Source organism: Sus scrofa, chromosome 14 (genome assembly GCF_054392235.1).
Source record: "Sus scrofa isolate SSC_HxYL_T2T_F1_AM1 chromosome 14, Sscrofa_HxYL_maternal_Yorkshire_Landrace_v2.0, whole genome shotgun sequence".
NCBI classification, from domain to species: Eukaryota; Metazoa; Chordata; class Mammalia; order Artiodactyla; family Suidae; genus Sus; species Sus scrofa.
This window is the reverse complement of record NC_139396.1, coordinates 53,387,413-53,400,512: the sequence shown is the minus strand read 5'-3', so window position 1 is coordinate 53,400,512 and position 13,100 is coordinate 53,387,413. Positions and strand designations below refer to the sequence as shown.

Sequence of the window (13,100 nt, the reverse complement as noted above, 5' to 3'; positions counted from 1 at the left end):
CCACACACCTATGGCCAATTAATCTCTACAAAGAAGGCAAGAATATAAAATGGGAAAATAACAGACTCTTCAGCAAGTGGTGCTCGAAAGTTGGATAGCTGCATTTGAATCAATAAAGTTAGAACACGCCCTCACATCATGCATAAAAATAAATTTAAAATGGCTTAAAGACTTAAATATAAGGCAACACACCAAAAAACTCCTAGAAGAGATCATAGGCAAAACATTCTCTGACATAAATTGTACCAACGTTGTCTTAGGTCAGTCTCCTAAGGTAATAGAAATAAAAACAAAAAATAAACAAATGGGACATAATGAAACTTATAAGCTTTTGCATAGCAAGGAAAACCATAAAAGAAAAAAACCTATGAAATGGGAGAAAATATTTGCAAATGATGTGACTGACAAGGGCTTAATCTCCAAAATATACAAACAGCTCATGCAACTCAACAAAAACAAACAATCCAGTTGAAAAAATGGACAGAAGAGAAGACCCAGACATTTCTCCAAAGAAGACATACAGATGGCCAACAGACACATAAAAAGATGCTCAACACCACCAATTATTAGAGAAATGCAAATCAAAACTACAATGAGGTACCACCTCACACCAGTCAGAATGGCCATCCTTAATAAGTCTACAAATAACAAATGCTGGAGAGGGTGTGGAGGAAAGGGAACCCTCCTACACCACTTGTGGGAATGTAAGTTGGTGCAGCCACTATGGAAAACAGTATGGAGGTTCCTCAAAAAGCTAAAAATAGAATCGCCATATGATCTGGCAAGCCCCCTCCAGGGCATATATCCAGACAAAACTATAACTTAAAAAGATACATGCATCTCTATGTTCATAGCAGCACTATTCACATTAGCCAAGACATGGAAACAACCTAAAAGTTCACTGACAGGAATAGATAAAGAAGATGTTGTACATATATATACAATGGAATATGACTCAGACATAAAAAAGAACAAAATGATGTCATTTGCAGCAACATGGATGGAACTAGAGATTATTATACTTAGTGAAGTCAGTCAGAAAGAGAAAGACAAATACCTCAATATATCACTTATATGTGGAATCTAAAATATAACACAGATAATGCTGTGAGTATGGCCCTTTAAAAAGAAAAAAAAAACTCACAGAAGAACTTATCTATGAAATGGAAACAGACTCACAGACATAGAGAATAGACTTGTGGTTGCCAATGGGGGATGAGGGAGGGATAGATTGGGAGTTTACAAGTTAGTAGATGCAAACTACTACATACAGAATGGATAAACAACAAGGTCCTAGTGGATATTCAATATCCCAGGATAAACCATAATGGAAAAGAATATAAAAAAGAATGTATACGTGTATAACTGACTTTGCTGTACAGCAGAAGTTAACACAACATTGTAAATCAGCTATACTTCAATAAAAAAATAAATTAAGAAAAAAAAGATAATCAGGCACCTTTCAGGCTACTGGGGGAGGCAGAGGGAGATGAAATCCATAGCTTCAACCATGCTTGATTAAAGGCTTGGTGGTCAGAGTTTTAGGAAAGCAAAGGGCTTTCTGTATAAGGCAGTAAGAGGCTTCCCTCCAAATCAATTCACTTCCCCTATCTCCTGGCTCATGTTGTGTGAGCAGCAATTTCATAAGTCAGACTGGAATGTGTAGTTTCTACTTGCCCAACACTCCTTCTCCCTTTCTTTTTGCTTTTCCAGGGGAACCACTTCTCCCTGACTCTCAGTCCACATAGCTGGATAGGTCTGCCCTCCTCTGACTTGAGGGGGGCGGTCCAGGGAGAGTCATGTGACTCAGATCCGTGTATTCCATTCTTCTGACCACAATGATTGGCTCAGGGGTGAGCACATGACCCAGTGGGATTGAATCCCTAGAGAAGAAACACTTTTCCTTTCCATATTTGTTCACATTGTGGGCAGCTCAAGAATGAAGTCCACCCAGAGGAGAGATAAACAAAGAAAGTGTCCTAAAGACATGTTTGGTGCACCTGGATCCAGCTATGCCTGAAGGCTCAGCTTCTCCCCCTGAATTTTTCAGTTCTATCACCAATAAATTCTTTTTTCTTCCACTTAAGCCAGTTTGCAATTTAGAGAATGCTGCTTAATGCTACAGTCACTGTAAATTGAAGGCGATCAGGAAGAAGCAGTTTTCTCTTTACCAAGTTATGCATGTTGATGCCTAATATTTCTTAGAGACACCAACCACCACTACCAAAAGGCACTAACTCTAATAGAGGCATGAGCAGATTGTCGTGAAGGAGAGTCTAATTCTGCCTGGTGAAGGGTAATAGTTGAGCTGTTTCTTGAAAACAAGTAGGAGTCTTGGGGGCAGAAAGTAAGAGCAGGGATCCCAGGAGGTGTTGGGGGGACAAGAGCATCAGCTAAGGTGAGGGGATCAAGAAGGAGAAAGAAAAAAAATGAGAAAGAATCCTTTGGGCAACAGTGGGCCAACAAGGGTGGATGGAGCTGTGTGGGTGACATGTCTCAATGGCTGCCTGGCTGTGCCCACACCATGCATTCACCTTCCTCTGACTCAACCAATGAAATGGGTATGTTCTGCTAATGGCTTCCCAGATATCATTCCTCCCCCCAAGCAAAGGGAGGCAGAGCTGTGTGCAGCGCTGCAGAGAGCATCTTGCTTACGAGATTCAAACGTGTTTCCAAAATGTGAATCTGTTTTTGCAGTTTCTGGGGGTTGTTGGCCTCCTGTATTTTTGTGAAGATCTGTCTTTGGTTAACAATTTTTTTTTCCATCTGAACAATCTGAAAAAGAGAGAGAGAAATCCTAGCTGTGTTAACATCTGTAGGGGTACAAATGCGACAGTTTCACGAATTCAGGCATTAAAAACTGCAATGTTCTTTCTTTTCCTATGAATGGAATTTTAATTTCTCTCGGGTGCATGCTCAACTCAATCTCAGCCAGTTTGGGGTAAAATGAGGCAACTTAGAGTTTTTAACTCTCACCTGTGCAAGTAAATTTCACCCACCTCTGGGCAAAAATTTCATCTGACCCTAAAGCCCTGGTTTCCAGAAGAAATGGCACTGTTTCGCTAGAACCCTTCTGTAACCTTGTTTTTGGTTTTGTTTTGGTGGGGTATTTTGGCCACATCTGCGGCATGTGGAAGTTTCTGGGCCAGGGATTGAATCCGAGCCATGGCAGCCACCCTGGCTGCTGCAGTGACAATGCTGGATCCTTAACCCACTAAGTCACGGGGGAATTCCTGTTTTTGTTTGTTTGTTTGTTTGTTTGGCTCTTGCAAAGATGACATTAGTAGCACTTAATGGGCAGGTCATGAGATGTCACACACCCTGTACATGTAAGAGAGCGCCAGACATCTGAGAATTGTCCCTCATCCTTGTGACCTTCCAGTGCTCTCTGGATGTTAGGCAGATGAAAAACCTCTCTATAATTTTCTGTACCTAGAATCAAACTGTCTTTTACATACACACACAATATCTTTTTCATTTGGTTCTAACGGACACTTAATTATCCAGGAATGTGGTCACTGTGTAAATCAGGAGAATGTTCATTGATTTGTCCGGAACTTTATTAAGAGTGGGCCGCCAGTTTGGAAATCATGACACCGTCTCACAACTTGGATCATCTTCTTTGAGTTGTGGATACAACAAGCCCAAATCAGTCTGCTGTGTGGAATATTCAGTGATTCTGCATATCAATAATTCTGGCCTCTGACTGCATCTTCTAGACCAGGGTCTGCAAACGAAGACCCTGGGCCAAGTCTGGCCCACTGCCTGTTTTTATAAAGAAAGTTTTATAGGCACACAGCCACACCGTTCTCTGCATTACCTGTGGCTGCTTTCATGTCACGAAGGCAGAGTGGAATCATTGCAACACAAACCACATGGCCCCCAAAGCCAAAATATTTACTCTCAGGCCCTCTGCAGGCCCTGTTCTAGAAAAGTCAGGCCAGAACTTTCTAGTATCAGAATACACACAATTTTAGTATACATAGCTTTCCTTTATTCTCCTTTGTATTATACTTAGGGCATCTGACTGATTTAAAAGAAGTAAGAGTAAAGGATATCATCTATGAACTTCACTTCAGGGTTGGTATTACAAAAGGAGGTATTACAAAATATTTGCTGTTAAATAGGGGCATTGGCAATTGAGTGAAAGGAATTGGACACAAAGAGCTTGTACTAGAAGAGGCTGTTGTATCAGTTCTATAGGCAAAATGAAAATGCATCTAAACAAACAAGCAAAAATGGAGTTCTCTTGTGGCTCACTGCATTAAGGATCTGGCATTGTCACTACAGCAGCTTGGGTCACTGCTAAGGCACAGGTTCAATCCCTGGCCCCAGGAACTTCCATATGCCATGGGCGTGGCCCCCCAGAATGAAAATGCATTTGATTATAGGGGTCAGGATAGGGATTCCGTGGGTGGGGGGGTCAGTGGAAGGGGACAAAGGGAGCCTCCTGGGTGCTGGAAAGTTCTATATTTTGATCTTGGAAATGGTTACATGGGTGTATAAATATGTAAAAATTAATCAAGCTGTGCTCTTGAGATGTGACGAGTGACTACACATAATTAATAACTCAGTGGAAGGTGGGAGGCAGGGAGAAAAAGAGATGGGTTTGGGGAGTGATGGGTTCAAGAACCATTGTCATAAAGAAACCCACAAATGGGCTGTGGACTTGGGAGGTCCCCTCCTGCTGGAGAGCTTGATATTCACGGATTCAAAGTCTCAGGCGGGAAACTAAGGCAAAGCACTGGGTGTGAAGAGACCCAGTCCTTATAACCCCGGAGAAAGCAGTGTCAGTAGAGGGGACATTGCTTCTACCACTGGAGCAGTAGTGGAGGCAGTGCCTATGCTAGAACAGAAAATAGGGACTGCAGAGAGTTCCTTCTAGACACTTCTAGAAATTTGGAATTGCAGGAGTGTTGTATTTTGTTTCGGTTTCTGCTTGTGCTTATTTTTAGGTATTTTTAAGTGACGAGAAGAATGTTTTGTGGACAGAGAGGGCGAAGATGAGATCAATAAGGATGGTCACTGAGGGAACCAGGTCTTCATGGAGGGAGGGGCAAGGGCACCTAACACAGGAGGGGCCTGGCTTTGTAGAGGAAGGGCAATGGGTATCTCTTCCTCTGAGGCACCCACACAGAGCAGAGATGGAAGGATGCAGGGGTGGGGGTGCAGGGAACGTGTGGGTGCCACAAGCTTTTTTTTTTGTTTTTCAATCTTTCTCTCAAAATACATTGCTGACTTAAGTTCAATAACTCAAGGAACCAAGGACAAGGTCTCCATAATTCATTTGGCCTCTCCCTTATAGTCAAAAAATGGCTGCCACAGCACCAGCCTTCACAGTCATGTTCCAAGGATGAAAGTAGAGGAAGCGATATGAATGAAGGGTAGTACCTATATCTGAAAAGCAAAACTCTTCCAGACACCCCTAATAGACTTCCCCATACATTTCATCATCTACCTTTAGCTGCAAGGGAAGATGGGGAAACACAGCTCCCTGAATAAATAAATCATAGGGAGAGTAGTTAGAATTACCAATGTTGGCCTGGATTTAGTCTTCTGGGGTGGGATGAGTGTTCCACCCCAGAACACCCATGACAAGTCAACCATGCTGCTTATGATTGATATTAGCCAGGCTTTAAATATCAAGCTGGAACACACACACACACACATGTGCGTGCACACACACACACTCCTCCTCTTCATCAGCACTGACAAAGTCAGGTTCAAGTCAAGTCAGGTTCCTGTTCCACTTTGTTCTCCTCTCCTGGTCTACGCACAGGCAGCATCCTCAATACAACCCCCTCCAGCTCTCTTATGAAGTAAAACAAATGACTTGTTTTGATATATGGGAGGGCAGCATCCTCCCCCCTATATTAGGTACCATATCAACTGCTCTGAAGGGATGCCTACCCCTGCCTGAACTGATCCCCGGAACCCTGGGCTCTAGCTCCTTGCCAAAGGAAGTGGTGGCGTCTGCTCTTGTGATTAAATTCAGAGCCAGTTTCCCTTTGGCACCTTTATGTCAGATGCTGCTTTTGTGATGCTGAAAGTAATTAGGCTTCAGCCCAGTGGGAGGCATTATCCAAGGCTGTGGCTGATGGGGAAATGCACTGCCTACACTAGAGGTCCAGCATGAAGGCATCGGTTCAGTAATTGTTTTCTGAGGCCAAGTGGTGCCCAGTGATATGCCTGCTTCCAGTGAGCCCTTGAAAGGACGAAGCTCCAGGCACTCTGTCGTGGGCACAGCAGGAGGGGGGTCTGGGAGCTGCCCTGCAGGGACGGATTGGGCCAAGGGGGTTTCTGTGGGGGCCATGAGCACTGTATTCTTTGGAAGATTCCCAAACCAGGTTGTCATTTCTAATGTTTTTGAGGATCCACATCCCCATTTTTCTTCAGTTTTCCTTTTTCTTCACTTTTATTGCCTCCTTCCTCATACATTCATATATTCATTCATTCATCAGTGTTTATTAAACCCCTGCTTTGTGCCAGAAAAAAAAAAGTAAGAGGGTAATCAAGACAGAATGGTCCCTACCCTCAGGGAACTTACAGTCAAGGACTGGAAACAGCCAGGAAGCAGACTGAGCCCTGGGTGAGGGGAGACTGAGAGTAATTTGGATGCACACAGTAGGGGGATCAAGCAGAAGGAGATGAGGGGGTGACTATCCTGCAGAAATAGCACTTGAGGGAGTTCCCATTGTGGCTCAGCAGGTTAAGAATCTGACTAGTATCCATGAAGATGTGGGTTCAATCCCTGGCCTCACTCAGTGGGTTAGGGATCCAGTGTTGTCTCGAGCTGCAGTGCAGCCTGAAGACTCCGCTCAGATAGGCCATCAGCTGTGGCTCCGATTCGACCCCTAGCCTGGGAACTTCCATGTGTCACAGGTGTGGCCCTAAAAAGAAGAAAGTCTTCTGTCTGCCCCCTAAGAGTACTCCCCACCCTGCTCTGGGCCCCAGGAAGCTGATCAGGAGGGACCCACAATGTCTCCCTTGTACTGGGGGGTAGAGGGTGACAAAAGAGAAAGGTTGGGGTATTTACTCCAGGTTCCAGAGTACCCTATTCCTCCAAGTACCCTGCCAAGTGTGCTATTTGCTTCTGGCCAGGAACCTACTATGAGGAGGTATACTTTAAACTAAAAAGAGGGCATAGAAAAAGTCTCATTGAGAAAGTCACCTTTAGGCTGAGACATAAAGATGAGCAACTAGGGTGAGGCAGTAGGGGCACATATGCAAAGGCCCTGAGGTGAGAAAAGGTTCAACATTATTTGAAAACAAAAAAGTCTTTTGCAGCTGGGGTGAGAAGAGTTAAGAAGGGAAGGACATGGGATGGGGTGAGGGGGCTAGATCATGCAGGGCCTTTCAAACCACAGTAAGGGATTAACACTGTCCCACAAGTGTTTCTAGCTCTTTGCCTTCTGGATCCATGAGGGTGGCACTTCTTCGGCCCTTTTGTGAATGGGTGGAATTGACTGTTTGGGGTGTGGGTAAGGGTATTGGGGTAATTATGGGTTTGGTAGACTGTCTGGAACCAATGAGTCATGAGCAGAAATGACACATGTCCCTGGACCACTCTGTTGCCAGTGTGAGACCCTCAGGATCTCACTTTTTTTCTACCACAACACCTGGCAATGTTCAAGATGGAGGATATCCCATTAGCCTGGCCTGGGGAAGAAAGGATATAAGAGCCTCTAGACAATCCACGATAGACATGAACCAATGGGAGAAGGGATGTTTGTTACTGCTGCATAACCTAACCTCTCCTGACTGATACAGTAAGGATTTGGGCATTTATTCTAAGTGTAATAGGGAGACGCTGGAGACAACAGTGGGGAAATAGATCAATAGATGTGAAAGACCAGGGATTACAATGGTGGTGGAAACAGTGACCAAAGTCAAGTTTAGAAAAGTCAAAGGTGAGCAGTGTGGTAGAGATGTCAGATCTGGTCTAAAGCATCACAGGCACCTCCCATACTCCTTCCCCTTGCTCTGTTCTGGTTAACCCTTTAAAAGAAAGACCACACCTTCTCATCCAGATCAGCCAACAGCAGTTTCAGGGATTTAATCAGAGCCTCGTAGTCCTCCTTGGTTTGCAGCAAGAAACGCAGCTCCACGTAGTTTTTCTCATTCAGATCCAAGTTCCTGGAGGACTTGATGAGATTTAAAAGCAGGGTGATCTCATCCTGCTCCTCCTGCAGGGTCTTGATTTCCTTGCTGTTGGGAAAGCAGCACATGATTAATCCTGAATCCCTGAGTTTGTCTGGATCAGACACTCCAGGACCCTTGGTCCTGAAAGGAGACTCGGAGAGGTACTTCCCACCCCAGCGAGTGGAAGGGACTTGTCCACAGTCTCTAACCAGGTCTAGAACTCAGACCGCCTTTGACCCAGTTCATGCAACTTACTGCTCCGCAGCATTTTCTTCCTCCTCAGAACAGTTTGCAGCTGTGCCTGTCAAAACCCATTACCTAGACGTGGTAAGAGCTCCCAAGTTCCTTTCTGCCAGCAGCTCACTGGCATTTGTCTGATTTTGCAGCTTTCTTTACTGGCTTTACAGCCAATTATCTCTGGTAATGAGAGGCAAACCCATCAGGCAGGATCTTTTGGTTGTGCATCAATACAGAGACACCAGGAACCTCTAACCACCACCAGCTCCTCTACTCGGGGGCTAGTGATTTATTGCATTGACTGACATGAGTCTCCTTTCTCTCCGTCTGTATACACTGGAGAAGATGGGGTGGGGGATGTGGGCAAACAGGGACTTAAAACAGAGAAAAGAAGTCTTGGGCGACTGCACAGCAAATGAACAACAGGAAGTGGTACAGAGGCCAAGTTTCTGGCAAAGTCTAGGCAGCCCACAGCCATTGCTCACCGCAGTTTGCAGCTGCCTCAACATTCTTTGGAAGCTTGGAGAAATGCAGCAGCTCAGGCCCCAACCCAGGACCTACTGAATCTTCTTTGTAACAAGATCTTCAAGTGATCTGTATGCACTTTCAAGTTTTGGAAGCACCACTCTAGAACAGCAAAGAATGTTTGAGAGCAAGGGTCTGCAAAGGTTTTTCTATAAAGAGCCAAAGAGTAAATATTTTAGGTTTTGTGGGCCATAGGGTCTCTGCTGCAACTACTCAATGAAACAACCATAGGGAACACATAAATGAATAGGCATGGCTGTGCACCAATAAAACAAAACTACAATGAGGTACCACCTCACACCAGTCAGAATAGCTATCATTCATAAGACTACAAATAACAAATTCTGGAGAGGATATGGAGAAAAGGAAACCCTCCTGCACTGCTGGTGGGAATGTAAATTGGTACAACCACCATGAAAAACAGTATGGAGGTACCTCAGAAAACTAAATATAGAACTAGCATATGATCTAGCAATCCCACTCTTGAGCATATATCTGGACAAAATTACAATTCAAAAAGATACATGCACCCATATGTATCTACTCACAGTAGCCAACACATGGAAACAACCTAAATGTCCATCAACAGATGAATGGATTAAGAAGATGTAGCATATATACACAATAGAATACTACTCAGCCATAAAAAAGAACGAAATAATGCCATTTGCAGCAACATAGGATGGAACTAGAGACTTTCATACTAAGTGAAGTAAGTCATAAAGAGAAAGACAAATACCATATGATTTCACTTATATCTGGAATCTAATATACAGCACAAATGAAATTTTCTATAGAAAGGAAAGACATGGACTTGGAGAACAGACTTGTGGTTGCCAAGGGGGAAGGGGAGGGAGTGGGATGGACTAGGAATCTGGGATTAATAGAGGCAAACTATTGCATTTGGAGTGGATAAGCAATGAGATCCTGCTGTATAGCACAGGGAACTATATCTAGTCACTTGCGATGGAACATGATGGAGGATAATGTGAGAAAAAGTATATATATACACACATATATACACATGTATGACTGGGTCACTTTGCTGCACAGTAGAAAGTGGCACAATATTGTAAATCAACTATATTTAATTTAAAAATTTTTTAAACTTTATTTACTAAAACAAGCATCTGGCCAGCCCTGGCCCATTGGCCGCCATTTGCCGACTGCTGCTCTAAAGCAGCTCTGTCCAAAAGATGGTTCCCCAGCCATGGAAATGCTCTCCAGCTGCACTGTCAGAAAGTTTCACACGCACCAGGTGTGTGTGGGTATTGAGTACTTGAAATGTGACTCGTGCAATTGAAGAGCTGAATTTTTATTTCTTTTAATTAATTACAAATGTAAATAGCCACATGTTGCTAGGAATGCACACCCAGTTCTAGAGCATCCTGTCTTCTAGACCTGGCCATCAGGATTTTTCTCCCCTCTTAAGCCCCTCTTGGCAAGGGTCTTTGTTAAGGTGGAGAGAAAAGAGAGAGAACCAGAGAGTTTGTAAAGTTAGGCTTTGGGGGGTGGGGTGAGGTGGTAAAAGCAAAAGGAAAGTTGGTCCACCTTGTAGGCAGGGCTGGGACTGGAGTGAGGGAGTGAGACATCCCAAAATTTAAGGAGGTCTTCCTTCTCAGAGCTGTAGAGGTGCAGGGTCAGCGCTGGGAAAAAGCACCTCCTTAAATATTGCACCCTAAGCACCTCATTCATTTCAACCCAGTTCTCTATTTATGGGTGTTTATCTCCACTCTTCTACTCCCTTCTGCCTCAGTTCCACCAGTGAAACCACATCAAATGGATCAGGCTATGGTGAGTGTGGTACAGAAGGGTAAGATGTAAGAAAAACCATCAGACCTGAATGTAAGACACGACACCGTAAAACTCCTAGAAGAGAAGGTAGGCAAAACATTCTCTGATATAAACCATATCAATGTTTTCTTAGGTCAGTGTCCCGAAGCAATATAAATAAAAGCAAAAATAAACAACTAGGACCTAATCCAACTTAGAAGCTTTTGCACAGCAAAAGAAATCATATACAGGAGTTCCCGTTGTGGCGCAGTGGTTAACAAATCCGACTAGGAACCATGAGGTTGCGGGTTCGATCCCTGGCTTTGCTGGTGGGTTGGGGATCTGGCATTGCCATGAGCTGTGGTGTAGGTTGCAGATGCGTCTCAGATCCCGCATTGCTGCGGCTCTGGTGTAGGCCAGCGACTACAGCTCTGATTCAACCCCTAGCTTAGGAACCTCCATATGCCACGGGAGCGGCCCTAGAAAAGGCAAAAGGACAAAAAAAGAAAGAAAGAAAGAAAGAAAAGAAAAGAAATCATATACAGATTTCTACTGAATGGGAGATTTGTAAATGATGAGACTGACAAGGGCTTAATCTCCAAAATATATAAACAGCCCACATAGCTCAACACCAACAAAAACAACCCAGTCAAAAAATGGGCAGAAGAGAAGACCTAAACATTTCTCCAAAGAAGACATACAGATGGCCAACAAATACATGAAAAGATGCTCAACATCACTAATTATTAGAGAAATGCAAATCAAAACTACAATGAGGTACCTACCACCTTATACTGGTCAGAACGGCCATTATTAATAAGTCTACAGATGACAAATGCTGGAGAGGGTGTGGAGAAGAGGGAGCTCTCCTACACCATTTGTGGGAATGTAAGTTGGTGCAGCCACTATGGAAAATAGTATGGAAGTTCCTCAGATAACCAAAAATAGAATTCCCACATGATCCAGTAAGCCCTCTCCTGGGAGTATATCCAAACAAAACTATAATTCAAAAAGATACATGCACCCCTATGTTCATAGCAGTACTATTCACAATAGCCAAGACGTGGAAACAATCTATTTAGCTCTGTTTAGAAACAATCTATTTAGGATTCATCATTGACAGAGGAATCAATAAAGGAGATGTGGTATGTATATATATATACAATGGAACAATACTCAGCCATAAAAAAGAATGAAATAATGTCATTTGCAGTAACATGGATGCAACTAGAGATTACAGTATAATAGCGAAGTAAGGCAGAAAGATGAAGACAAATACCATACAATATCACTTATATGCGGAATCTAAACTATAACACAGAAGAACTTACTTACAAAACAGAAACAGACTCATAGAGAACACTCTTATAGTTGCCAAGGCGGAGGGTGTGGGAGAGGGATGGAATGGGAGTTTGGGATTGGCAGATACAAACTGTTATATATAGAATGGATAACAACAAGGTCCTACTGTGTGTGTGTGTGTGTATGCATATAGAGAGATATAGATATGAACTGAATCACTTTATGTACAGTAGAAATTAACACAACATTGTAAATCAGCTATACTTCAATTTAAAAAATAAATATAAAAAAAAAAAATGTCAGAGACACACCAGGAAGGAGACATTTCCTGATGCCCACTAAATGTAGGCTGTGAATCAGGGTTGCGAGGTCCAGATGTACAGGTTGTGGACTGCACCATCTGCCTGATGACATATCATTGATTTGTTGATTTATTACACTTTTCTGTTTTAACCAAAATCCCTACATAGTGACAATATTTCCAACAGATGGCAGTAAAGGGTCTTGAAAAAGGGTGCCTTTTTCTAATTCACATGAAGATCCCAGATGGACTAGCAGTGGCTCTGAGTGAGTCAAATCCATGGAAAAATCTAAAGAATGCTTTTCCCTATCCTCTGAACTTCACATATCATCTAACTGTAAAATTTTCTTCCAAATAACAGGCACTTCCTGCCTGTATAAACATTATGGATGGAGTTAAGGAATCAATTCCCTTGGATGGAATCTAAGAATACCTGTTTAATGTTTGTTTATTCAACCCCAGGGAACCCCTTTCTGTTGCCCAAAGAAATTATACACACCATAATTTCCAGGGCAACCCAGTTTCAAATATTCAATCTTGCAGATCTCATAAGGACACACAAGCAGGAAATATCCTTTGGTGTATCCATGGTCTGGTGATTTCCCCTTCTCTGAGAACTCCCCACCTTCACTGCTAGAACCAGTGGGAAGGATACCAGAGCTATTTTTTGCCCTATGGCCCAACCGCCTGACAGTTGATTGGACCAGAAGTAGACACCAAACTGAGCCAAAAGGATCCTCCCTCTCTTGGAATTTTGAGATTGGAATTGGTTAAAAGCAGTCTCTCTGTGTGGCCCTTGGTAGCCCAAGAATTAGAGACA

The 13,100-nt window shown here is 43.2% G+C and overlaps 1 protein-coding gene across 7 annotated transcripts in view; it reads right to left on the bottom strand.

The window, feature by feature from the left end:
* Nucleotides 1-13,100, bottom strand: part of CCDC63 (coiled-coil domain containing 63) — a 168,004-nt gene that overhangs the window by 124,575 nt on the left and 30,329 nt on the right. For all 7 annotated transcript variants that reach the window (XM_084996257.1, XM_084996256.1, XM_084996254.1 and 4 more), the window contains 2 exons: nucleotides 8,019-8,208; nucleotides 2,656-2,775 (listed from right to left, as the gene is read on the bottom strand). In XM_084996257.1, the coding sequence (XP_084852383.1) occupies nucleotides 2,656-2,775; nucleotides 8,019-8,208 (310 nt within the window). The remainder of the gene's footprint in view (nucleotides 1-2,655; nucleotides 2,776-8,018; nucleotides 8,209-13,100) is intronic.